This window comes from Geotrypetes seraphini, chromosome 2 (genome assembly GCF_902459505.1).
Source record: "Geotrypetes seraphini chromosome 2, aGeoSer1.1, whole genome shotgun sequence".
In the NCBI taxonomy this organism is placed as follows: Eukaryota; Metazoa; Chordata; class Amphibia; order Gymnophiona; family Dermophiidae; genus Geotrypetes; species Geotrypetes seraphini.
This window is the reverse complement of record NC_047085.1, coordinates 377,541,723-377,568,457: the sequence shown is the minus strand read 5'-3', so window position 1 is coordinate 377,568,457 and position 26,735 is coordinate 377,541,723. Positions and strand designations below refer to the sequence as shown.

At 42.9% G+C, this 26,735-nt stretch overlaps 1 protein-coding gene across 6 annotated transcripts in view; it reads right to left on the bottom strand.

The window, feature by feature from the left end:
* LOC117353978 (poly(rC)-binding protein 3-like) overlaps window positions 1–26,735 on the bottom strand; it is a 342,700-nt gene that overhangs the window by 68,544 nt on the left and 247,421 nt on the right. For all 6 annotated transcript variants that reach the window (XM_033930638.1, XM_033930637.1, XM_033930639.1 and 3 more), the window contains 3 exons: window positions 24,245–24,268; window positions 22,688–22,720; window positions 13,461–13,577 (listed from right to left, as the gene is read on the bottom strand). In XM_033930638.1, the coding sequence (XP_033786529.1) occupies window positions 13,461–13,577; window positions 22,688–22,720; window positions 24,245–24,268 (174 nt within the window). The remainder of the gene's footprint in view (window positions 1–13,460; window positions 13,578–22,687; window positions 22,721–24,244; window positions 24,269–26,735) is intronic.

Here is a 26,735-nt window from a genome sequence, read left to right as displayed (position 1 = left end):
TCCGTCGACTCTCCGTTCACTCCCCCCTGACTTCCGTGCACTGCCCTGACTTTCCGTGCGCTGTTCCCGACTCTCCGTTCACCCCCCCCTGACTTCCGTGCCCTGCCCTGACTTTCCGTGCGCTGTCCCGACTCTCCGTTCCCCCCCCCTGACTTTCCGTGCACTGTCCCCCCTTGAAGTCCTGTCCCCCCTATGGAAGGTCTGTCCCCATACTGAAAGCCTGATGCCCCCCCCCCCCGACGTCCGATACACTCCCCCCCCCCGGCAGGACCACTCGCACTCTCACTCCCCGAAGGACCCGCCGAGCTCCCCAACAATATCGGGCCAGGAGGGAGCCCAAACCCTCCTGGCCACGGCGACCCCCTAACCCCACCCCGCACTACATTACGGGCAGGAGGGATCCCAGGCCCTCCTGCCCTCGACGCAAACCCCTCCCCCCAACGACCGCCACTACCCCCCCCAAGAACCTCCGCCCGTCCCCACAGCCGACCCGCGACCCCCCTGGCGACCCCCACGACACCCACCACCTGCCTTCCCCGTACCTTTGTGTAGTTGGGCCAGAAGGGAAGCCCAAACCCTCCTGGCCACGGCGACCCCCTAACCCCCTACCCCCGCACTACATTACGGGCAGGAGGGATCCCAGGCCCTCCTGCCCTCGACGCAAACCCCCCTCCCCCCCAACGACCGCCCCCCCCAAGAACCTCCGACCGCCCCCCCAGCCGACCCGCGACCCCCCTGGCCGACCCCCACGACCCCCCCACCCCCCTTCCCCGTACCTTTGGTAGTTGGCCGGACAGACGGGAGCCAAACCCGCCTGTCCGGCAGGCAGCCAACGAAGGAATGAGGCCGGATTGGCCCATTCCTTCCTAAAGCTCCGCCTACTGGTGGGGCCTAAGGCGCGTGGGCCAATCAGAATAGGCCCTGGTGCCTTAGGTCCCACCTGGGGCGCGCGCTGAGACACTATGGTCGGTTGGGCCCATGTGCCTCAGGCCGCGCCCCCAGGTGGGACCTAAGGCTCCAGGGGCCTATTCTGATTGGCCACGCGCCTTAGGCCCACCAGTAGGCGGAGCTTTAGGGACGGATTGGGCCATATCCGGCCTTCATTCCTTCGTTGGCTGCCTGCCTGACAGGCGGTTGGTTTGGCTCCCGTCTGTCCGGCAACTACCAAAGGTACGGGGAAGGGGGGTGGGGGGTCGTGGGTCGGTCCGGCAGGGGGGTCGCGGGTACGGCTGGGGGGGCGGTCGGAGGTTCTTGGGGGGGGCGGTCGTTGGGGGGGGGAGGGGGGGTTTGCATCGAGGGCAGGAGGCCTGGGATCCCTCATGCCAGTAATGTAGTGCGGGGTGGGGTTAGGGGGTCGCCGTGGCCAGGAGGTTTTGGGCTCCCTTCTTGCCCGTATTGTCGGGAAGTCGGCGGTCCTTCGGGGTGGGGGTGCGAGTGGTCCTGCCGGGGGGGAGGGGATATCGGACGTCGGGGAGTCGGCCGGGAAGAGGGGCTTGGGGCTCCCTCTTGCTCCGATCGTGGATGCGGGTGCGGTGGGGAGCGCGTGCGAGCGGGTCCGTTCGGGTGAGGGGGGTGCGAGCGGGTCCTGCTGGGGGGGTGAATCGGGCGTCGGGCGGGGTGGGAACTATGTTAAAAAACTTTTGTATACCGCGCTCAGGCATATAACGCGCGAGGGGTATGCGCGGTAGGTAAAAACGCGTATAACGCGCGCGTTATATCCGCGAAAATACGGTAATTATCTCCAGGAGCTAGTAATTTCTACAAAGATTTCCAATAGCATACAATTGACTTTACTATCTCTCTCAGAATGGGTGAGGAGAGCATGTAATAACATATAGGGTGATGATAGCATTATAATTATATCACAGATGACATAACATTGCTCATATGATAAAAATAACAAATAGCACTGTTGCACTAGAATAAAAATTAAAAACAACAAAAAAGGATATGGTAATATAACCCCCATTAAAAACTATCCGGCTCAATATTCAAACCCCCTTTTCTTTCAAACTGCGATAGCAGTTTTTAGCATGGGGAGCTGCGCTGAATGGCCCGCGCTGCTCCCGATGCTCATAGGAACTCCAAGAGTGTCGGGAGCAGCGGCGGGCCATTCAGCGCAGCTCCCCGTGCTAAACACAGCTATCGCAGTTCGATAGAAGAGGCAGAAAGTGATTTAACTGGCTAAAAACGGCTCCTGGCCAGTGAAATTGTTTGTGCAGGGCTGCCTGCTGATATTCAGCAGAACTTAACCAACTAGACTGCTAAACGGGGAGCTGGCTATTTTGTGGGTGGTCTAGGGGTGCAGTCGACACTTATACAGTTAAGTGCTGATATTCAGTAATTTAAGAAAATCAGAATAGTGAAATTGTATTTGAAAACATCTCAGTAAGGCAAACACTAGAATTAATCATATGATGCACTAATAAGAAAAAATATAAAAATAATTGCCTAAAAACTAAAATACAACTATGACAAGCAAACATATATAGTAGTAGTATAAATGAGCAACAAGGTAAAAGAATAACATTGCATGTTTTACAGAAAGGGTTTGAAGTCTAACTCAGCATTAAGTAAAAGGAGTAATGATATTCAGTTCGTAAATTAATCTTTGTTCTTCTTCAAGTAACTGTAAGTCCACATTGCCACCACGCTATCTAGGGGCCGCATGTTTGACAGCAAAGAATTGTACGTCATCCAAGGAATGCCTGCTGATATCCAATGTTGTACTAGAGCAGTGGTTCCCAACCCTGTCCTGAAGGACCACCAGGACAGTCGGGTTTTCAGGATAGCCCTAATGAATATGCATGAGAGAGATCTGCATATAATGGAGGTGCCAGGCATGCAAACCTGCTCCATGCATATTCATTAGGGCTATCCTGAAAACCCGACTGGCCTGGTTGTCCTCCAGGACAGGGTTGGGAACCACTGTACTAGAGGGGCTGACAAAATGTTGCGAATAACACTGCTTCTGTGTTCAATGATTCGTGTTTTTAACATCCTCTTTGTCTTTGCCTACATAAAGAAGCTGACATACACAGATGACAATATAAACAACCTATGCAGTGGTATAATTGGTGAAATGACGAAGGGTAATGGTAAGATTTAATGGAGGATGTTGAAAACCAGACAAGGCCATTGCATACTTACATTGAGCTTTCTTGGATTCTTTGCGTCATCTGTTTTGACTTTCTTCTTGATCTTCTTCCTGTTTTTCCTGAAGAGAGTCTGCCTCCCTATGGGTGTGTTCTTTCTAATGTTCCTGCCTATCAGGATATCTCTTTTTTTTTTTCTCTTTTGTCTACTTAATACTCAGTCCCCTCCCTTTTACTAAGCCACAGTAGAGGTTTCTACCATGGCCCTGGAGTGTTAAATGTTCCAACACTCAAAGAATTCCTATGAGCGTCAGAGCAATGTCAGAGCATTTAGCATCCCGGGCTGTGGTTTGTAGTGTTGAACAATATTCTCATGTCTGGAGTAATATAAGTGGAGTTCCTTAGGGTTCTCCACTTTCTCCCTCACTGTTCAATGTTTATTTGGCATCCTTAGGCAATAAACTAACCAGTCTAGGCTTGAAATTACATAATTATACAGATGATATAACTATTGTAGTTCCTATTTCTTCGTTAACATCGGATACTCAACATTTTGTATCATCCATAATTATGTTTGTTAAGCAATGTTCAAAGGAATTTAGACTAAAATTAAACTCTAACAAACCAAAGATTTTTTTTTTTTGGCAAGGCCAGCTAATAAGACTATAGAAAATTCTTTAACACTGAATGGAATTAAGTATCCTATCAGTGCAGTTATTAAAATCTTAGGAGTATGTATCTTGACTGAAACTTATTGTTCGATGCTCAACTTGATGCTCTAGTACAGTGATTCCCAACCCTGTCCTGGAGGAACACCAGGCCAATTGGGTTTTCAGGCTAGCCCTAATGAATATGCATGAAGCAAATTTGCATGCCTATCACTTCCATCATATGCAAATCTCTCTCATGCATATTCATTAGGGCTAGCCTGAAAACCCGATTGGCCTGGTGTTCCTCCAGGACAGGGTTGGGAATCACTGCTCTAGTAAAGAAAAGTTTTTTCACATTTTGGAAGCTTCGCACAATTAAATCATATCTTGACTTTTCATCTTGATTGTGCAGTCCTTGGTTCTAAGTACTTTAGACTATTGTAACATCATTTATCTAGGTTCTTATCAAAAAATCATTAGGAGGATGTGAATCATCCAAAATATGGCTGTGTGTCTAATTTTAATCAACTTGATGGCTGCAAAGTGCTATGCTTGGAACTCAGAAAATACCCACACACTAGGTATAAAAGTTCACTATATATAACACAAAAAGATGTGAGCTGATGGACAAGATTTCCACCCCCTGCAAATTTCTCATCAGTTCAAGGCTGGATCTAAAGCTCAGAACAGAAGCCCTTGCTCTTGGCCTGCAGGGGCCTCTGGATCTGTACCTGGATTATTTTGGTGAAAGAAACTGTATACCTATGATTTGTACTTCTATTGTTGAACTAAACGCGGCTTAGAACCTAATACCTGGGAGTTGTGATATGTAAAGCTTCATTCTGTGAGAAAACATCACTTTTATCATTCAGAGAGATCATCTACAATAGATGGCCACACCATGGAAGAATAATGCTTAGAAATACTGACAAGCCTGATTCTCTGAGGACGTATTGTACATCTTTGATTATCTCCTGTTGGTGCCTTGCTAGAGCTCTTTACTAGTTACCCTAAATTCAGTCAGCCTCCACCTTCTTAGTTTCTGCATTGCAATTTCAGCTACAGATCTCACAGTCAGAAAAGCATATTAGCACAGGCACTAACTTTGAACCTTCTAGTCTTCATGGAGCTACTGGCACATTTTCAGTCAGTGGTGTATCATAGGTGGGGTAGGGGTGGGGTTGGGCGGTCTGTCCCAGGTGCAGGGAGCTCAGGGGTGCTGGAGCAGTTGCAAGTCTGTGGTTCACCTGGATGCAGCCGTCGACTACACCGGCCTCCACCCCCTCTGACGTCAACCTCTGTTCTAGGGCAGGGGACCAGCAGAACTGACAGCTGCAGGGGGGTGTTCTGGCCTGAGGAGGGGGTACTCTGCCCCGCCAGTGGTTTACCTGATGTTTCACTAGTGATTTTAAGAGCTTTGTGTGACCATGCTTAAAAATATAATGCATCTAATTACATTACTCAAAATAAGGTCCCTACATGACACATTGCATTTAAAAAGATTTGAATTTGTTATGTTTGTTAAATCAATGTGGAAGAACATGCACATATCTATCTCTGAGGAACAACTAACCCTGCCTGGTTTGGGAGAGTTATTTATTGTGGGGATTCAGATAACAAGCAAGATATTTTCTGCACTGTGAAAATGCCAACCAGTCTCAACTGGGGAGTCGGGCTCTCTGAACTCTTTTTTTACCAAGGTTTGCATTGAACTGACAGCATTCATGATGATGAATCAACCTATTTAGACAGGAGCCCCTGTGAGCCAGCTCACTGATTAAATGCATAAGAATACTACAGTAGCTAGCCTTGTGTGGTTGATACCTCTGCAAAGAGCTACAGGATGTTAGGATAAATATAAAACGCATCAGCTTAACACCAGTGTCATGACATTGCTAAGCAGATCTTTTCAGCACTTGATGCAAGTCTTTTGTTAACTAAACTTAGTTACTGCTGATCCGACATTAAAAATATCACAAAATTAATTCACCTTTCCCTCCTAATGCTCCAATTCAAGGGAATTTTCCTTCTCCCTTATCTCTTTTTCTTTTTAAATGACAATATTATGCTAATATTTACATAAGAACATATGAGCTGCCATATTGGGAGAGACTGAAGGTCCATCAAGTTCAGTATCCTGTTTCCAGAATGGCCAATCCAGATCACAAATACCTGGCAAGATCCCAAAAGAGTAAAATAGATTTTATGCTGCTTATCCTAGAATTAAGGAGTATATTTCACAAGTCCATCATAATAATAGCTTATGGACTTTTAGGAAATGATCCCAACCTTTTTAAAACCCTAACTGCTTTCACCAGCCTCCCTAGCAACAAATTCAGAGTTTAATTACACTTTTGAGTGAAGAAATATTTTCTCAGTTTTAGTAGCTTCATTATGTGCTCCCCTTTATTTTTGTTTGCTATAACATAGTAACATAGTAGATGATGGCAAACAAAGACCTAAACGGTCCATTCAGTCTGCCCAACAAGATAAACTCATAGCATAATATATGATGCGATACTATATTAGCATACTTGATCTGAATTTGTCCATGCCATTTTTCAGGGACAGACTGCAGACCACTCCAACCCATCCAGATCTGCCCAGCAATGGTTTTGTTTCCCAATTATTGGAGTTGCCATCTAAGAACTGCTAAGTTTCTAAAAACACTAGGACTAGAGGGCATGTGATGAAGCTACTAAGTAGATTTAAAACAAACCGGAGAAAATATTTTCTTCACACAACATGTAATTAAACTCTGGAATTCATTGCCTGAGAATGTGGTGAAATCAGTTAGCTTAGCAGGTTTTTAAAAAGATTTGGATGATTTCTTAAAACAGAAGTCCATAGGCCATTATTGAAATGGCCTGGGGGAATCCACTGCTTGGGATCTACATAGCTTGGGATTTACTACTTGGGATCTACATAGCTAGGTTCTTGGGACCTGGTTTGGCCAATGTTGGAAATAGGATCCTGGGCTTGATGGGCCTTCGGTCTGTCCCAGTATGGCAATTCTTATGTTCTTAATGTTTGTTCCATTCTCTTTCCATGCAATATTGTCTGTCCCTCACTATTGAAAATGTGATAGTAAAACAGTGCCCTCTACTGGCAGGACTATAGGTAGAGGACTCCTGCCTTGCTTAGATGGAACAGTGGGCTACATCTCTCCCAGGGATCTGATGAAGCACAATGAACTTACTGTTTTTCTGTTTGGGTATGTACTGTATTTCTTTTTCTGACTAATATTGTTATTGATTGCAACCCACTTTGTTGGTTTGACCCTAGGCAGTTTATCAAACAAATGTAACCTTGAACCTTGTATGAGCCAAACACAGAAGAACATGCCATCTTTTGGCATAACACCTGCATCAGGGCTCTCTAAATCGGTATAAAAATATACATATACAAACTTAGAAAACTATTATTGAAATAAGGACCACACAAAGGATGTCTTTCAGTGTAATAATGCCTGTGTCAGGAGTTTATAAACAGTTCAAAAATTTGGCAAAACTTCAAGTCCCCTCTCAAGACAAACACGGCAATGATTAAAAATTTTTATAAGAGGACAAATCAGTACGGGCCAAAAAGCTAAGTAAATAATTAATAAATACTTTTAAAGCCCCAGGCAGGAAACTTATAGGTGACCAGCACCAGGTTATTAACCTAAATAAGTCCTGCCCCATACATCATCTAGTCCAGTGCAAAAGTACAATAAAAAAGCTGCCAGTGAAGCATATACAATCTTAGAAAACTATTATTGAAATAAGTTCAAATAAACATATAAGCATAAAATAATATTAAAAAAAAGAGAAATAACCCTCTTTAACACTGTCTAACATTTAAGGGGAAACAACATTTCCTCTATCTTAGCTAGAACTTGGAAATGGAGCCAGAGCTCCCCCCTGTGGTATGTTTTTGATTGGGCACCACCTAACAATTTAACTAGTTAAACATAGGAGGGGTGATGATAAGTCCTCAGCCCAATCAACCAACTTTCTAAATTCTGAGTGTTATTTTGCCATTGTAGCTGAAAAGAGTGTTATGTTATTTCACTAAGTGCCAATTTGCAGAAACAAAATTCTATGTTTTGACATTGTTTCAGATCATTGATTGAACCATATCCCTGCCTTTCTCTTCTTGGTTGGGCTGAGAACTTTTCAGCACCCCCTCGTATTAGCCATCACAAATCCTTAACACTGGCTTTTACATATAATTCTTTTTTTTTTTTAGGCGCTCTTGCCCAGGAGGCTCCCCGCACACGCACACCCACCCCGGTTTGGGAGAGAGTGGGGTGAGAGAGACTCTCTATCTACATATAATTCTTATGAGCATCGGAGCACTTACTTTGCCAGCCTGCAGTAGAAACCTCTACTATGGCTTTGTAAAAGGGGGCCTAAGATTCAAAGTGTTGGATTTTTGCACAGTTTTTATTTCAATATTTATTCTAATTTTAGTTATTATTTAGTTTCTAATTGTTAATTTTAGTTTTTCTTCAGTTGGAGTTCAGTTTGTATTTTTAATTTTTGTTTCATTAAAACATTTGCTTTTATTTCATTTTAGTTAACGAATAATATATCATTGATCCCAACCAGAATCAGCTGCTACCATATAAGGCTGAAGGTTTGTCCAGGGTACCCCCTCTCCTGGTACCAGCTCTGACATTTCAAGCATGCAATATTATTCTTTCTAATTCAAGTACACACTGGGAACCAGAATTGTTAAGAGTTTTCTTCCTCCTTATGAGGGTCATCAAGGAACTGAAAGGGACTATAGCTGAACTGCTTCAGCTAATAGCCAATCTGTCGATCAAATTGGGAAAGATTCCGGAAGACTGGAAGGTGGCGAATGTTACGCCGATCTTCAAAAAAGTTTTGAGGGGGAGATCCAGGAAACTACAGACCGGTGAGTCTGATCTCAGTACCGGGAAAGATGGTAGAGGCGCTGATAAAGGACTACATCATTGATCACCTTGACGGACATGATCTGATGAGGACCAGCCAGCACGGTTTCAGTAAAGGCAGATCTTGCCTGACGAACTTGCTGCACTTCTTCGAGGGATTCAGGGGCAATGTTAGGAAATTCTACTTTACGGAGAGGGTAGTGGATGCCTGGAATGCGCTCCCGAGAGAGGTGGTGGAGAGTAAAACTGTGACTGAGTTCAAAGAAGCGTGGGATGAACACAGAAGATTTAGAATCAGAAAATAATATTAAATATTGAACTAAGGCCAGTTACTGGGCAGACTTGCACGGTCTGTGTCTGTGTATGGCCGTTTGGTAGAGGATGGGCAGGGAAGGGCTTCAATGGCTGGGAGGGTGTAGATGGGCTGGAGTAAGTCTTAACAGAGATTTCGGCAGGTGGAACCCAAGCATAGTACCGGGTAAAGCTTTGGATTCTTGCCCAGAAATAGCTAAGAAGAAAAAAAAAAATAAAAAATTTAAATTGAATCAGGTTGGGCAGACTGGATGGACCATTCGGGTCTTTATCTGCCGTCATCTACTATGTTACTATGTTATGAGTAAACGGGCAGATAGACAAGGGCGACCCGGTTGACATTGTATATCTGGATTTTCAGAAGGCGTTCGACAAAATTCCACATGAACGATTACTTCGGAAAATTGCAAGCCATGGAATTGAGGGTGAAATACTCACATGGATTAAAAACTGGATGGATCATAGGAAACAAAGAGTGGGGGGTAAATGGACAATTCTCAGACTGGAAGAGCATCACCAGCGGGGTGCCGCAGGGCTCAGTGCTTGGATCTGTGCTCTTCAACATCTTTATAAACGATCTGGACATTGGTACGACGAGCGAGGTGATTAAATTTGCGGACGATACGAAGTTATACAGAGTACTAAAGACACAGGGGGATTGCGAAGATCTGCAACATGACATAATCAAGCTCGAGAAATGGGCATCGACATGGCAAATGAGGTTCAATGTGGATAAATGCAAAATGATGCATGTCGGGAACAAAAATCTCATGCATGAATACAGGATGTCCGGGGCAGTACTTGGAGAGAGACCTCCCAGGAAAGGGACTTGGGAGTTCTGATTGACAAGTCCATGAAGCCATCTGCACAATGTGCTACGGTGGTGAAAAGGGTGAACAGAATGCTAGGAATGATCAAGAGGGGGATCACAAACAGATCAGATAAGGTTATCATGCCGCTTTACTGGGCCATGGTGCGCCCTCACCTGGAGTACTGCGTCCAGCACTGGTCGCCGTACATGAAGAAGGATACAGTATTACTCGAAAGGGTCCAGAGAAGGGCAACTAAAATGGTTAAGGAGCTGGAGGAGTTGCCGTACAGCGAAAGATTAGAGAAACTGGGCCTCTTCTCCCTTGAAAAGAGGAGACTGCGAGGGGACATGATCGAAACATTCAAAATACTGACGGGAATAGACTTAGTAGAGAAAGACAGACTGTTGTGACAGGGAAGCTCCTGTCACCAGTTTAAAACCCGGTTTTAAACCCTGCCATGCAAAGGGCTGCCCCTATTCCTAAGCCCAGGAAGCTGCCCAGTAACCCTGTTCCTATTACAAAGAGCCAACAGGCAGGGCAAGGCAGAGAGAGAAGGGCAGAAACCACAATAGCTGGTTTAGGGCACTATAATCCCTTTTATAACTCTTTGGGCAGTTCTCCACTAAAGCCTCTGGTAAAGAGAACTAGCCCAGGAAGGGTTAAGGAAAGGGGCGGAGCTGACAGGCAAGACGAACCCAGAGGGAGAGTGGGAACGAGCCTGCACCATAAAATCAACACAGTTGGGAACGCTCAGGGGAACTCAGGAACTGCTAGAGAAAGACGTGCTGTGCAGAGCAGGAAGGAGCCAGCTAGGAGTTCTCTTTCCCAGTCCAGGGCTAAAGAGCCGGCTGTCCTACAGCCCTCCCGAACTTACAAACTTCTGGCTCCTAGGCAGAGGTTCAAGGGAGGAGAAAGGCTTCCAGAGCAGGGCTGGCCAATAGCTGCCCATAAAGGGAATTCCTATCCAGCCTCAGAGAGCGGAGAGTCCTTAATGGAGATAGAGGGAGAGGTCTCTGAAGGCAGTGAAATGGATTGCAGTCTAGCAGCCTGGGATCTCCTATCTAATCACAGTCAATAAGGTATGAATGGGGGAGGGGAATGAAAGTAACGTATTTTTTGAGCAGCGTTCTTTCTCTCTTAGGCAGGACTGTAAGATGTGTGAATGAGTCAATTAGAGCCCGAGAGATAGGCCGTGCAGAGAAGGAGGTGGGAACCCTAATTAACTTCCCAGAAAAGCCTGAACGGGGATTCAGTGACCTGACATTACTTAACCCTGAATAGGGGACCTTTTGGGAGGGGACTTACACCAGTCAGAAAAGGGTGGATGGTTCCCCAGCCCCTACCCGGGAGCATAAGGGTAGTGGGGCTTTGTACTATAGGTGGGTCAGGTGGGAAAAGCTTCCTGAAGTATCCTCAGGCACAATTAGTAAAACTGAAGAGAAAAACGTTTTTGTTTATTTTGGCTTATCTGTCTGAGCAGCAGGCTGGACTGTATTACAAGAAAAGAAGCATTGCTGATATAGTGTTTGTTTTAAGTCCACTCAGCCAAGAGGGACTACTGGAAACCCAGTGCCTTGAACTGGGGAGAATAAAGAGAAAATTTGAACTTTACCAAGGAAGCAGTGTATGCTAATTATTCCACTGAGTTTATCCAGCAGGAGTCCTCCAGGGAGCGCTCCGTCCTACGCCTGGGGCGGGAGCCGGGTTGCCAGCGCTAGGCTTATTCCTGGCCCCGCCACACTGTTCACCCTCTCTAAGGTAGGGAGAACGAGAGGACACTCTCTAAAGTTGAAAGGGGATAGATTCCATACAAACGTAAGGAAATTCTTCTTAACCCAGAGAATGGTAGAAAACTGGAATGCTCTTCCAGAGTCTGTTATAGGGGAAAACACCCTCCTGAGTTTCAAGACAAAGTTGGACAAGTTCAGGCTAAACTGGTGAGACTGGACTCATTTGGAGCACTGGTCTTGACCTTGGGGCCGCTGCGTGAGCGGACTGCTGGGCAGGATGGACCATTGGTCTGACCCAGCAGCGGCAATTCTTATGTTCTTATGTAAAAGGTGTGGTGGCCATGTTAGTCCAGTCTTCAAGGTAATATGTAGAAAAAACAAAAATATAAAGGAAAAAAATATAATAACTTTTTTATTGGACTAACAATGTAGTTTATGATTAACTTTCAAAGGTAACCCCCTCTTTCTTTTAGTATGTGTTACTGGAAATAATTGCTTTTCCCTGAAGTCAGTGGCGTAGCGAGGGTGAGAAGCGCCTGGGGTGGTGGTGCCCCTTTCCCACCCTCATCTCTGCCCCCTGCTTCTTCCCCAAACCCCGCTGCCGTGCGTGCGCCCCCCCTTCCTATCGGCTATCCCCCTGATGTCACTTCCTATGCATGGCACTCGGAGGTGACTTCAGCGGGAGAGCCGATACAGTCACGAGGAGCACGTTGAAGTTGTTGCTTGTGGCAGTGAACAACTAGAGGTATGGGGGAAAGGAAGGGAAGATAATAGGGGTGTGTGCATGTCAAGGGAAGGAGTGGTAAGAAGCAGGGGGAATGGGGGTACGTGTGGCAAGGGGAGGAGTGGGAAGAGGCAGGGGGATGGCGCGTGGCAAGGGAGAGGAGTGGGAAGAAGCAGGGGGAAGGGGGGCGCACTGGAAAGGGGAGGAGTGGGAAGAAGCAGGGGGGTGCATGTGGCAAGGGGAGAAGTGGGAAGAAGCAGGGGGAAGGGGGGCCACACGTGGCAAGGGGAGGAGTGGGAAGAAGCAGGGGGAAGTGGGCACGCGTTGCAAGGGGAGGAGTGAGAAGAAGCAGGGGGAAGGAGGCACGCATGGCAAGGGGAGGAGTGGGAAGAGGCAGGGGGATGGGGGCCCGTGGCAAGGGGGAGGAGTGGGAAGAAGCAGGGGGAAGGGGGGGCGCCCATTGCAAGGGGAGGAGTGGGAAGAAGCAGGGGCTCGGAGAGGAGGAGGGGTGCCAGTGCCCCCACCCCCCTGCTCCCCTGACCCCCTTACTACGCCTGAAGTCTACAGATACTAACAGAAAATGATCCAATAGCTTGCACGTTGGTCCATTATTTCTTTGGCAGCATTAGAGCTAAAAGCAGTGCAGGTGAACAAAATCACTTACAGTGCCATTAGAGAGATGCGCGGGGACAGAAATCCCACCCATCCCTGCCCGTCCCCGCCAGGGTCTCTCTGTCTCCATCTGTCCCCGTCAGGATCCTCTCCGTCTCCACCCATCCCCGCCCGTCCCCCATAAAAAGCAGCAAATACTTCTGACAGGATCAACAATTCCACAGTTTCTTTTGTGTTTGCGCTGCTGTTTTCCTTGTGGAATCTCTTTGGTGGAACCCTTTTTTATTTTCTGTTCAAGTAATTAACTTATAAACCCCCTCTTTTACTAAGGCTGACGTGTCCATTATATTATATGGACGAACCCTGCTTCCAAAGCCTTCCATCCCCGTGGGAGTCCCGTGGGCCAGAGGGGGGGTCCCCGTGAGAGTTCTGTAGGTTAGGGGGGATTCCCGTGGGACCTGCGGGATTCCCGTGATCCCCGTTCCCGTGCAGACCTCTAAGTGCCATTAAACTGAGCATTAAAACAAATTGTACTTGAGATTAAAAATAAACATGCGAACACTCCTCCCTAAAGTAATGCTGAGTTGTGACAAGATGCAAGTAATAAAACATTCAGTTTGCTTACCTCTTCAAACTTTAGTGCAATCATAGAAAAAGCCTTAAAAATGGCATCTGTTGGGCCTGTTATTGTCACAATTCTTTCGGGACAGGAACCCTCAGAAATGTTAATGCGAGCTCCACTCTGCCAAAACAATACATTAAGAGGTATTATGATCTAATTGATTCTTAATTTGCTTTTATTGTTGAGAAGTCTTTGGATGTACTTGGAGTAAAGATACAATGTGCTCACTGTAAAAGAGATTTTTCAGCAGTCAGAACACTTAGGGCTCCTTATACTATGGTGCGCTAGCGTTTTTAGCACACGCAGGAAATTATCACGCGCTACGCTTCTAGAACTAACGCCAGCTCAATGCTCAATGCTGGTGTTAAGGTCTAGTGCAGGGGTGTCCAACCTGCGGCCCGAGGGCCGCATGCGGCCCAGTGAAGTATTTTGTGCGGCCCTGGTCGAGGGCGATGCAGTGTTTTACTCTGCTGCCCCTGGGTGTTTACCGTCTTGCCGGCTCCCTCCTTTGTCTTGCTGCAGCATTTGCGCATTTGTGCAGCCCCAGAAACATTTTTTCGGCCAATGTAGCCCAGGGAAGCCAAAAGGTTGGACACCCCTGGTCTAGTGTGTGGGGCAATGTAGGGCACGCTATTCCGCGCGTTAAAGCCCTAGCGCACCTTAGTAAAAGGAGCCCTTAAACTATTCTGATGAAAATAATCCGTCCAGAGTGTAGACATACTGAAAACAGTAGGCCGTACTGACAGAATGGAAGAGAAGTGGTTAGAGCTATGGGTTGTAAACCAGGTATTTAGATCCTGCTTTTCTCACTTACACTCTGAGGCCTCAGGTATAATTTAGAGCAGTGTCTCAAACTTTTTTTAGCTCCTGCACTCTAAACGGAGCAAATGTCTTTTTCACAGCACATTATAATTGAAATTATGAAATTGCAAAACCAACAAAAAATTAAATTTGAGAGTTATTTATTTAAAGTTCTTTAAGCTATGTATGGTTAATTGTAACAACGGTGAAACTAAAGTAGATAGAATAGAACTGCTAATCAAGTCAATGGATGTGCTTGTTTTTAAGTGGAAATTAACTCAAAGCGCGGCTCGATAGTTGACAAGCAAACACACATTTCATCATCCACTATCTGTACTCGTTCTCTTTTTTTTCAATTTAATTTCTGTCAGAGCTGAAAATCCAAGTTCACAAAGATAAGAAGATTCAAATGGCAACAAAGCCTTGATTGCTTTGTTACTCATTAGGATAACTACTCCATTAAAAAAACAAATCTAAAATTTATTTTCCATTAGTTTTCAAGGGACAATCACATCAAAGGATGATGCTTGTCTGGGCAGTTGTATCTTTACACATACAAGCACTTATAACATTCTAAACAAATTAATAAGGCCAAAAACACTTCTGCATTATATGCAATAATCAAGTCTCTCACAACAAAGAAAAATGAAACAAATAAGATCAACCAAACACTATCGGCCCAGACTCTTGCTACTCATTTTATCGATAAAGTCCAAAGAATTAGAGATTTTTTCTCGCAGATAGGCCACAGCAATAATAAACTTACTCCTTTCAGTCCAAAAGATTTCAATGATACAAACACTTTAACACATCTGTCCTTCTCTAAATGATCTCGGTTTACTCTCCCAACTCTGCAAGATATCCAAAGATGTCTTAATTCACTTAATATAAAAGGGACTAACACAGAAGTTATTCCACCTTTCTTCCTGAAATGATTCTTTTCTATTTTCATTCCCTACATCACAGATTTGGTTAGAGCCAGTTTAACGTCAGGATCCTTATCCAAAATCTGGAAACAAGCAATCATTTATCCAATCAAGAACCATAAAACCAGTATCCAAGAAATTTCAAACTACCGGCCTATAGCTAACATACCTTTTCTGGCTAAGCTTACTGAAAAATCTGTTTTCCATAAAATCTCTGATTTCATCGAAAACCCCCCAAAGGTTTTACATCCCAATCAAACAGGCTTCCGTCAACACCATTCTACTGAACTCTCACTCATAGGCCTAACTACAAAAATACTTGACCACCATCAGTTAGTCCTTCTCATCTCTTTAGATCTTTCCTCTGCATTTGATACCATTGATCACAATCTGCTATTAACACGTCTTCATGACATTGGCATAACAGGTCAAGTTATGGACTGGTTTATTTCTTTTTTTCTCGGAAAGATCATCAAAGGTCATTTTTAATGGTACATCATCTGAGTCTTTCACACATAAGTATGGAATTCCACAAGGCTCCATCTTATCGCCGTTGCTTTTTAATATCATGTCCCCTCTTCTAACTGTGGGCCAGTCTATTGGCTTCATTACATTCGCATACGCAGACGATGTGCAATTAATCCACCCTATCGATCTTAATGACCCAGAGGAAGTAACATCTATTAATCAGAAACTAGAAAAAAATAAAACATGGTTGGACACAAATAGGCTGTCCCTTAATATTAATAAATCAAAATTAATGATCTTTCCCTTCAAAGATGGATTAACCCTACAGGCTCCCTTGAAACCTGAATCACTACCAATCAAAATTGTGCCCACTTTGAAGCTGCTAGGAGTCACCTTTGACAGTAAATTTACATACCACTATCATATTAGCACTGTTGTTCAGAAATGCTTTCATTGTCTTAGAATGATTCGTTTTCTATCAAAACTACTAGAATCAGCTTCCTTGAATACTTTGATCCACTCTCTTGTGATTTCCTGTATAGATTACAGTACTCCCCCGATATTCACGGGGCTTCCGTTCCAGGAACCCCTGCGAATGTTGAAAAACCGTGAATACGGTTTTTAGTGGGGAAGACAGGAGAGGGCAGCTGGAGATGCAGGAGAGGGCAGCTGGAGCGCCGGTGAGTGAAGGAAATCACTCACAGTACGCTCTGATCGCTTCTTCCTGCACTAAAGTCAGGCCTCACCAATCAGGAGCTGCGTGTCAAAGCAGCTCCTGATTGGTTAGGCCCGACATTAGTGCAGGAAGAGGCGGTCGGAGCATACCGTGAGTGATTTCCTTCACTCGCCGGCGCTCCTGCTGCTCTCTCATGCCTCTACGGCTGCCCTCTCCTGCCCGGTCATTCGCGGTCAGAAAATACCGTGAATGACCGGGACCACAAATGACCGGGGGAGCACTGTACTGTATTGCCCTTTACAAGGGCATTACAAAAAAGGAAATAAGGCATCTTCAGATCGTACAGAACACAGCCATCAAAATTATCTGTAATGCAAAAAAAATATGATCACATTTCGCCTCTCATGTTCAAGGCACACTGGCTACCTGTTGAACACAGAATCAGCTACAAAATCTTACTTTTAACCTTTAAAATCCACTCAAGTAATCAACCAGAGTTCATTGAAAGACTTCTAATCCCTTATAGTCCTTCTAAATCGCTTCACTCTATGTCACAGAATCTCCTTGTTGTGCCATCTTTAAAGTCAATCAACACGTTGAGATCTAATAATTTCACTGTCACTGCACCTTCCCTCTGGAACTCGCTGCCTAATCACTTACACTGAGTCCACGTTAAATCAATTTTAATCCAAATTAAAAACTTTTTTGTTCCAAGATGCCTTTGGACAATAACTGTCCTTTTAAGGACTAAAACAATGCTTTGTTGTTTTTACCCCCACCTATTGTTTTTTCCCCTCTTTGTGCTCCTTTCTCCAAAGATTGTAGTTCTTGCCCTTTTTTTTCTTTTTCTCCCCCTTTTGTTTGAAGTAAGTCAAGTCATGTCATGTCATTTGTTCTGCCAATATATCCTGGTATTGTTTAGTATTTCTAATTTTTAATTTGCTTTTATGGTATTTTTTATTGTACACTTCCTAGAAGTTTGATTAAGCGGTATAAAAATTTTTCAATAAACTTGAAACAGACTCTTATGTACACGATGTACATGTCATCTATTCTAGTGTATACTTTTGAAGGGAATTTTTAAAAATAAAGTAAAATTCTGGAATCTCTGTGGAACACCCAGAATCTCTTTGGTATACACCACTGTGCCATGGCACACAGTTTGAGAGACACTGATTTAGAGTATACGCCCTCTTTGGAAAAAAAATACCTGTGGTACTTGCACAACAACTCAGATTCAAATCAGATTCAGAAAAGACAAGTAAGTAAATCCCACCCCTCAAAAGACTCTTCTTTTTTATTGTTTCTGACATCTGGTCTTCTTGGCTTCTCAACACATCTGTTTCCAAGCTCAGCAAAATATGGAAAATAAGCCAGTTCTTAGATTGGCCATGAGCGTTAAGATATTTTCCTTGGTTACAAATTGGGAGAAAGTTATATTTAAAGACGCTGCCTAGGACTCATGCAAATTCATAGTGGATTTCTTAGCACAACGGATTCCTGGGGGAAGACAAGCCCTGGACCTGAAAGCTACTGCTAGTGACATAAATTGTAAGGAGTCAACTCAAAGCTTCTAGGCACAAATACCCTTTCTCCCACCTATAAGAATTGTTCAATAATCTTATTGAGGCTACTTGTAAGTTTATGCAAATCACTTAACTCTCCATTGTCTCGGGGACAAGGAAATACCTATTTAGCCTGGTAAGTTTTCAAAGAGGCAAATTTAGGAGCCTAACTCTGAAAGTTAGAAGTTATTTATAAATGATCTGGAAATTGGAACGACGAGTGAGGTGATTAAATTTGCAGATGACACTAAACTGTTCAAAGTTGTTAAAACGCATGCGGATTGTGAAAAATTGCAGGCAGACCTTAGGAAATTGGAAGACTGGACGTCCAAGTGGCAGATGAAATTTAATGTGGACAAATGCAAAGTGATACACATTGGCAAGAATAACCCAAATCACAGTTACCGGATGCTAGGGTCCATTTTGGGGGTTAGCACTGATGGGACATCCCTACCATATGTGTTAACCCTAAATGTCTTTTCTGTCTTATCAGATAATGGAGTTCTCCCCTCTTTCCCATTATTTGTTTGTCTGTCTGTATCGTTATTATGTTCAATCTAGTTTTTAACATATGTACTCTGCTTAGAAACCTGATAAGCAGATTACCAAATTTGAAACTTGATCTGGGTGTCATTGTAGACAATACGATGAAACCTTCCACCCAGTGTGTGGCAGCAGCCATGAAAGCAAACAAGATGCTGGGAATTATTTAAAAAGGGTGGTTAACAAGACTAAGAATGTTATAATGCCTCTATATCGCTCCATGGTGCAACCTCACCTGGAGTATTGCGTTCAATTCTGGTCTTCTTATCTCAAGAAAGATATAGCGGAACTGGAAAAGGTTCAGAGAAGAGTGACCAAGATGATAAAGGTGAAGGAACTCCTCTCGTATGAGGAAAGACTAAAAAGGTTAGGGCTCTTCAGCTTGGAAAAGAGGCAGCTGAGAGGAAATATGATTGAAGTCTACAAAATCCTGAGTGGAGTAGAACAGGTACAAGTGGATCGATGTTTTACTCCATCAAGAATTACAAAGACTAGGGGACACTCAATAATAAATATGTTAAATGTCCTCCCCTTTTTATACTTTATATTGTAAAACACTTAGAATTATGATTAGCATTTCATCAAATTTTAATAAACTTGAAACTTAAAATTGAAACTTGAATGAAGTTACAGGGAAATACTTTTAAAACCAATAGGAGGAAATATTTTTTCACTCAGTGAATAGTTAAACTCTAGAAGGCATTGCCAGAGGTTGTGGTAAGAGCGGATTGCGTAACTGGTTTTAAGAAAGGTTTGGATAATTTCCTGGAGGAAAAGTCCATAGTTTGTTATTGAGAAAGACATAGGGGAAGCTACTGCTTGTCCTGGATCGGTAGCATGGAATGTTGCTACTCTTTGGATATTGGCCATGAACTAGTAACCTGGATTGTCCACTGTGAGAATGGGCTACTGGGCTTGATGGACCATTGGTTTGATCCAGTAAGGCTTCTTATGTCCTTATGTTCCTCCTCCTCTCTATCTCTTCCTGTATTTTCCAGTGCCTTTCTGCTTTGCTCCCCCCTGAGGTAGATGGGAGGTAAAGTAGCAGCAGGAGGACTCTTTGGTCAGAAATCGAGTGTATTCTCCCATCCTCCATGACTGATCCTATTTCCTCTTCCCTGTAACATGCTCACTCTGATCACTCTGTTCTGGGGGAAACAGGCAAGAGATGGCGGTAATGGAGGGGGCGGGCTGTGCTGGGTTGTGTCTGCTCTTTCTCAAGCAGAAGTGTAGCAAAGATAAGTGCCACCCCTTGCCTGGCTCAGCTATGGAATTCTAGTGTGTAGAAGAATAGAGGCAATTCTGTCTGGGAGAGTTCCAACATGAAATATATTTCTGCTATTTATTCTAATATAGGGTACATGTCCTCTCTGTCGTTCTGCTTTATTGAATAGATAAGAACTGAGGAAAGCTTGCTAGAAAGACTACATATGGGTGCAATATCATGATCATGGATTCTAAACCCCACAGGTGTAAGTCATTGGATCACAACTACTAGTTACAACAATAAGAACCATTATGTCAATAAAAAAAATAGGCAAAGTCTCCAGTAAGTTATTTTTTCCTCATTCCAACAGTACTATAGCTGGACTTGTCAAATCTGCATTAACCTTTCAGCGCTCCAGTAGTTCATAGGGAACAAGCAGGATAGTAAGTCCTCATAGCAAGAATCATCACCTATAGAGCCCAGCATGGAAACGCTGCTCCAGCCTAAATTACTTTAGAAGCTTACATGCAGCCTAACAGCACATGCATGCTGCTTTCATCCTGCAACTAATCTAATCCTTAGGTTTGTATACCGCATCATCTCCACGTTCGTAGAGCTCGACACGGTTTACAGTAGGAGAAATAGGAAGGAACTACAACAGAGGGTCAGAGGTAGAAGTGTGAAGAAAATTTAGAGGACTTGGGATGCCAAGATATAAGAGTTTCCTTGATTCCTAAATTGGAGGGAGACTTACATTTTTTAAGAAAAGCCAGGCTTTCAGATGTTTGTGGAAAACTTGGAGAGAGCTCAAGTTCCGAAGAGGGGAGGTAAGGTTGTTCCAGAGCTCAGTTACATTACATTACATTAGTGATTTCTATTCCGCTTGTGCCTTGCGGTTCTAAGCGGATTACATTAGAAGATGGCTGGTCATTTCCAGGCGATGACAATACAATTCTTTACATTACTTTACAAACTTTGCATACCTAACTTTACATAACTTTTCGTGCATCACTTTACATAACTTTACATGGAATTACTTTGCGTTACTTTAAATTCTCTTTACAGTTCTTGCATAACTTGCATTAACTTTACATAACTTATCATACATAACTTTATATAACTTTACGTAGATTTTGAAGTGGAGGGAGGTCCCTAGCTTTCCTGTGTGGGAAATGCCTTTTAGCGAGGGGAAGGATAGTTTTAATTTGTGGGAGGATCTGGTGGTATTAGGGTTTGAGGAATTCCAAGAAAGAGGGATAAAGGGAGGGAGGATACCATATAGGATTTTGAAAGTTAAACAGGCGCATTTATAGTGGACCCTGGCGATTATCGGAAGCCAGTGGAGCTTGGCCAGGAGCGGGGAGACATGGTCAAATTTACTTTTAGCGAAGATGAGTTTGGGACCAGTCTTTCTGTGAAGCTGATGGGACGTGCCAAGGAAGCCCCTGTCAAAGCTAATTTATGTAGGGAAAAAAACATGAAAAGAGACTGTTGCCACCAAAATTATATTGTCTGTCTGTTGCAACAGTCTGAATGTTTTGGTTACTTTTTTTCCTGTTGAAGGCAACCTGTAGCTAAGAAGTCCTATGCTGTGAAGACTTGCTCTCTTACTTCTCCTTGGAGAAAACCAGGTTACTTTCCTGTAGCAGTTGTTCTCTATGGGGAGCATAATGTAAATCCTCACAAATCCACCCATTCTTCCTAAGAAGTTATATTCTACTCAAAGCTGTGATATTAGACTAAGAAGATCTTATGTGACAGGTGCAGGTGTGAAGTGTGCTGCTCAAAAGCTTCAAGAATATTTGAATCTAGAGTGTGGACTCCGTCGATGATGTTACCTATGCTGTGAAAGCTTGTATCCTGCTATCCCTAGTGAACACCTACTACGGGTAAGATACTTGGTTTTCTAGAAATTCATTGGTATCCTTTTCTGCAAAATCTCTAAAGGAATTAAAAACATGTTTGTCTAAGTTAGAATCATCTAGCCCAGTGTCTCTCAAACTTTTTATAACTCTGGCACACTAAACACAGCACATGTTTTTTGTGGCACATTATAATTGAAATGATAAAATTGCAAAACCCACCAAAAATTAAATGTGAGAGTTATTTATTTAAAGTTCTTTAAGCTATAGGTAATTATAGCAACGATGAAACTAAAATAGATAGAATAGAATTGCTAATCAATGTGATGGATGTGCTCATTTTTTAGTATAAATTAATTCAAAATGCAGCTTGATAGTCGATAAGCAAACATGCATTTCATCATCCACCATCTGTAGTCATTCATTTTTTTCAATTTAATTTCTGTCAGAGCTGAAAATCCAAGTTTACAAAGATAAGAAGATCCAAAAGGTAACAAAGCCTTAATTGCTTTGTTACTCATTAGGATAACTATTGCATAAAAAACTTAAAATAAACTAAAATTACTTTCCATTAGTTTTCAAGGGCCAGTCACATCAAAGAATGATGCTCATCTGGGCTGTTGTATTCTTACGCACATAGATGCTCATAACATTTACAGACTTGTATACGCGATGTACATGTCATCTGTTCTAGTGTATACTTATGAAGGGAGTTTTTAAAAATAAAGTAAAATTTTAGAATCTCTCATGGCACATCCAGAATGTATTCGGGGCACACCGCTGTGCCATGGCACATAGTTTGAAAGACACTGATCTAGCTATTTGGTGCTACCCTTCCTGGTGCATGTAAATATAAACAGATGCTATAAAGGAAAATTTTCAGAAAATTAAAATAGTAAGTAACAGGCCTGACTATTTCTAGGGTTATGCCAGATGTGCACAGTGGGAGAAAGCTCTTCATAAACTAGGCCAAATGTGTGAAATCCTTGGCAAAATCAATGATCCCCTTTGATCTAGTACAGTAGATAACTATGATTTTCTTTATGATATATGAAATGAATCTCTACCACTAAGTGGCGCTCTTACTCCATGCAGCCTTGTGTTCCATACTACTGGTACATAAAGACATGTTCTTTACTGGAACACTGAGAAAAGCTTAAGCCATCAAAATAATCACTTTACCTCTTCCCTCATCTTCTTAACGGTCTCTCCTTTCTATTAGAGAAAGAGAAAACCAAAAATGTAAACAGGTCTATTAGGTGGTAGAAAATTGCACAACTTAAAACATTGCAGAAAATTTTCAGGTGATTTTATATCTTGGACGCACATGTGGCAGCAATATGAAAAAATCATCTTTCACATAGTGAGATTTGTATTATGAGCCAATATCTGTGCAGATTAGCTGTAACCACTTGAGATTTCCTAAGGATTATGGATAACTGGTGAAAAGGCTTCTCATCCTTTTAATTGCATAGGTAATCTAAAGTCTACTTGAGCTTGCTTTAAACAACAGTGACCTTGCTGTGCATTGTTACATGTGAAATCATGGTTAAATAAGGACACAAGATATCATGGACTAGAGCAGTGGTCTCAAACTCATGGCCCTTGGTATTATTAAGAATGATTTTTTATGGAAAACTTGTGCCTTAAGTGTCCGGTGGTCGTATTCTGGAACATTGCCTGCCTCACTGCTATAACCTCACACAAGAAAGAACGTGACCAGACAACAGAGGTAGAAAAACTTTTATTTTTAGTTTAAGATAAAGTAGTGTGGTAGATGTGTTAATTTTTTTTATTGGTAGTTGTTTATAATGTAGTGAATGGAATATGTCAGTTCTTTTGAAATTTACATTTGCTATCTTTATAGAAGTAAAAGGGAGAAATATTTTTGATTTTCTGCTGTTGCCTTGCATCTCTGCTTGGTTTTTGATGGTTTCGGCAGAATTATTGACTACATATTTTATTAGTTTATGGTCTTAGGACCATAAATTTGTTGGACCTAGGGACTGGAGTACTATTTTCAATGATGCCTTTTTATAGGCTTTATATCTGGTAACATGGGTGTGGCTACTGTAGGGGTGTTACCATAATGGCCCCGCCCTTAAGATTGGCCCTGTATAAGCACAGGTACCTTTTTTTTCTACAAGAACAAATCAACCCAAAACACTGATGTACATCCCAAGTCTACATTTGTTCTTCCCTAACTATGCCCTTCGGAACTGCTGTGCACGGGCCACATGGAAGGACTTGACGTTTTATTGCTTCTCAGCCTTTTGTCTAAGATCCAGAGTAGAAGTATTTGCCATCTTGTTGGCAGCATATACTTATCTGTGTGTATTTAGCCACACAATTTTCTGAGAGCTATTTTCTATGCAAAAAACATGCTCTACGCACAGTAAATGCTGAAATTTAAGCCCCCTATCTCCTCCAAGTCTGTATTTCCCACTAATGTTTGTCCTACTTATACTGTGAATGTACTCTTGTGACCCGTTCTGGGCTCCTTTGGGAGGACGGGCTAAATAAATGAATAAATAAATAAGAAAATCTTTTCATACGATTCCCTTCATGGAGTGCACTGTTCTTTTTTTTTGTAAATAATTTTTATTCTTTTTAAATTCTTACATCAAGTGCACTGTTCTTTTAGAAAGTCAATTAACGGTTAAAAGGCAATAATTCAAACTGAATTAAGTTCTATGTGCTAAACAGCTAAATAGAAAGTGATAAAGAGCTGCTACTCACCTTCCCAATAATGCTCCCAACTTCCTAAAACAGAAAACAAAGAAACAAAAAAGAATAATGATTCCAAGAATATACTGCAGCTTTTGTGGTGGAGAAAAATGAATTGTGAAACAAACTGTGGAGCAAACAATTTCAATCTATGCAACAGCAAAAGAAATCAATGTTCAAGCTGAAAGGTTACTCTGCTTGGTGAATCCTACTGCCCACCTAAGGAATACACGCCAGCCACATTAATAAATCATCCTTGCCAGAAGGGAGGACACTTTTCACTGGGCCTGTTTTCCAGTCAGCCTGCATGATGCATAAGGGAAAGAGGATGGATTTAATATGCTGCCTTTCTTGGTTATCTAAGCAGTTTACATTTTATATACAGATACTTATTTTGTAAGACTATAAGAGCAGCCATATTGAGTCAGACCAATGGTTCATCTAGCCCAGGCTTCTGTTTCCAAAAGTGGCCCATCCGGGGTCACAAGTACCTGGCAGAACTCCAAATAGTAGAAGCATTCCATGCTATCGATCCAGGGCAAGCAGTGGCTCACCCCCATGACTGTCTCAATAGCAGATCAAAGAAAAAACAAGCAGGAAACTAGAGATGTTTCCAAACACAAACTTTTATTAAAAGCAGAGATTCAGTTCTGTAAATGTAAAAAAAGAGACTCAACGCTGCAGGGGTTTCGGTACAGAAAACGGTACCTTCTTCAGGAGTCTGTGACTACTCTGCTGGAGATTTTTCAATAAGCCAATGTGGTTGAGTGTCTTAAGTTCGTTTTGAAAAAAAAAAAAAAAGAAAGTGTACTCAAGATGAAATTAAACAGAGAGCAAAGCAACCAAAAGGTTTTGCTGGCTCCAGCGCCACTCTTGTAGAATAGTCACAGATTCCTGAAAAAGGTACCATTTTCTGTACTAAAACCCCTGCAGCGTTGAGTATTTTTTTTTTTTTTCCATTTATTTATTTATTTGTATAAATCATTTTTCATTTTAAAGCCAAAAATAAGTGCAATATATTATACAGTCATTTACACTTTAATAGCACTTAAATTTAATCAGAATTATATTCTATGGCAAATACATATATCATCCCCCCCTTCTACTTATCCAAAAAATTGCACTCAAAATTGAAAAAAAAAAAAATCTGCTCACCCACCCAAAGGGGTAAATCAACAATCACTCCTTACAGAATTTTGTCAATGGTTCCCAAATATCCATAAACTTCCTATAATGTCCCTGTTGTATGGCCCCATACGTTCCATTTTAAAAGTGTAACACAGAGATTCCCACCAAAAAGTATAATTTAACCGATCCCAGTTTTTCCAGTTCCTCAAAACAAGTTGTATGGCAACCCCTGTCATTATAAAGAGAAGTTTTATTCTGAGCAGATATTTGGCTTTTAGCCCTCATTAATGTACCAAATAGGATGGTATCGTACGTCAATGCCACTGGATTTTCCAATATTTTATTCACTTGATCCAAGATGGATCTCCAAAATTTAAGTATCAAGGGACAATAGTACAATAGATGATCCAATGTCCCAACTTCGAGACGACAGTGCCAGCATCTATTAGAATTGGAAAATGCTCTATGTTACAAGAAAAACCATGTTTGTCTCATAGATGCAGTTTGAAACTCTGCTTGTAATAAAATTTGTCTTTGAAAACATCTCTAATTTCCCATTTGTTTTTTCTTTGACCTACGCCTTTGTGGGAACATTATGCAGCTTTGTATGCTTCCATTTTTGTCTCAATAGCAGACCATGGACTTTTCCTTCTGGGACAATGGAGGGTTACCAGACGTCCGGATTTTCCCGGACATGTCCTCCTTTTGAGGACCTGTCCGGGGTCCGGATGGCTTTTCAAAAACTGGCACTTTGTCTGGATTTTGAAAAGTTTCCCCTGAAATTGTGTCATGTAAGAGGGCATCCGTGCATGCGTGGGTGCCTTCCTGCCCGACCAGAGCAAGCAGCGGGGCTAGGGCGGGATTAGGGGCAGGACTGGGACGTAACAGGGCGGGGATGGGTGAGCCTGGGGGCGGGTCTAGGGGGGTCTGGATTTTACAAATGTAAAATCTGGCAACCCTAGGGTTAAATGTCTTGTCCAGCGTCACAAGGAGTTGCAGTTCTCAGGCTGTTGCACCAACCATTAGGCTACTCATAGGTGGTCATTGACTCAGATGTTTAAGGAGGCTAATGTGGGGTGGAGCGCGACGGGGCTGAAGTGGGGCCAGGATGTGGCGATATGAGATGTGGTGGTTCAACTTAAAATCCTTGGGGTGTGCTGCTCCTCCGTCTTTCTCCCCATACAATAGTACTTTTCCCTCTTCCCTCTCACGAGTCTCCATTTCATCCCCTCACTCCATAATTATCCCTTCTCTTTCTGTCCTTCCACACTCTACTTCAGTGACTCACTGATACCTCTCTCAGAGGGGGTGGGGCTGTCTGTCCAAATCTGTGGTGGAAAAAACAAATAGGAAGGTGCTCTTCCCTTCCCTGCTG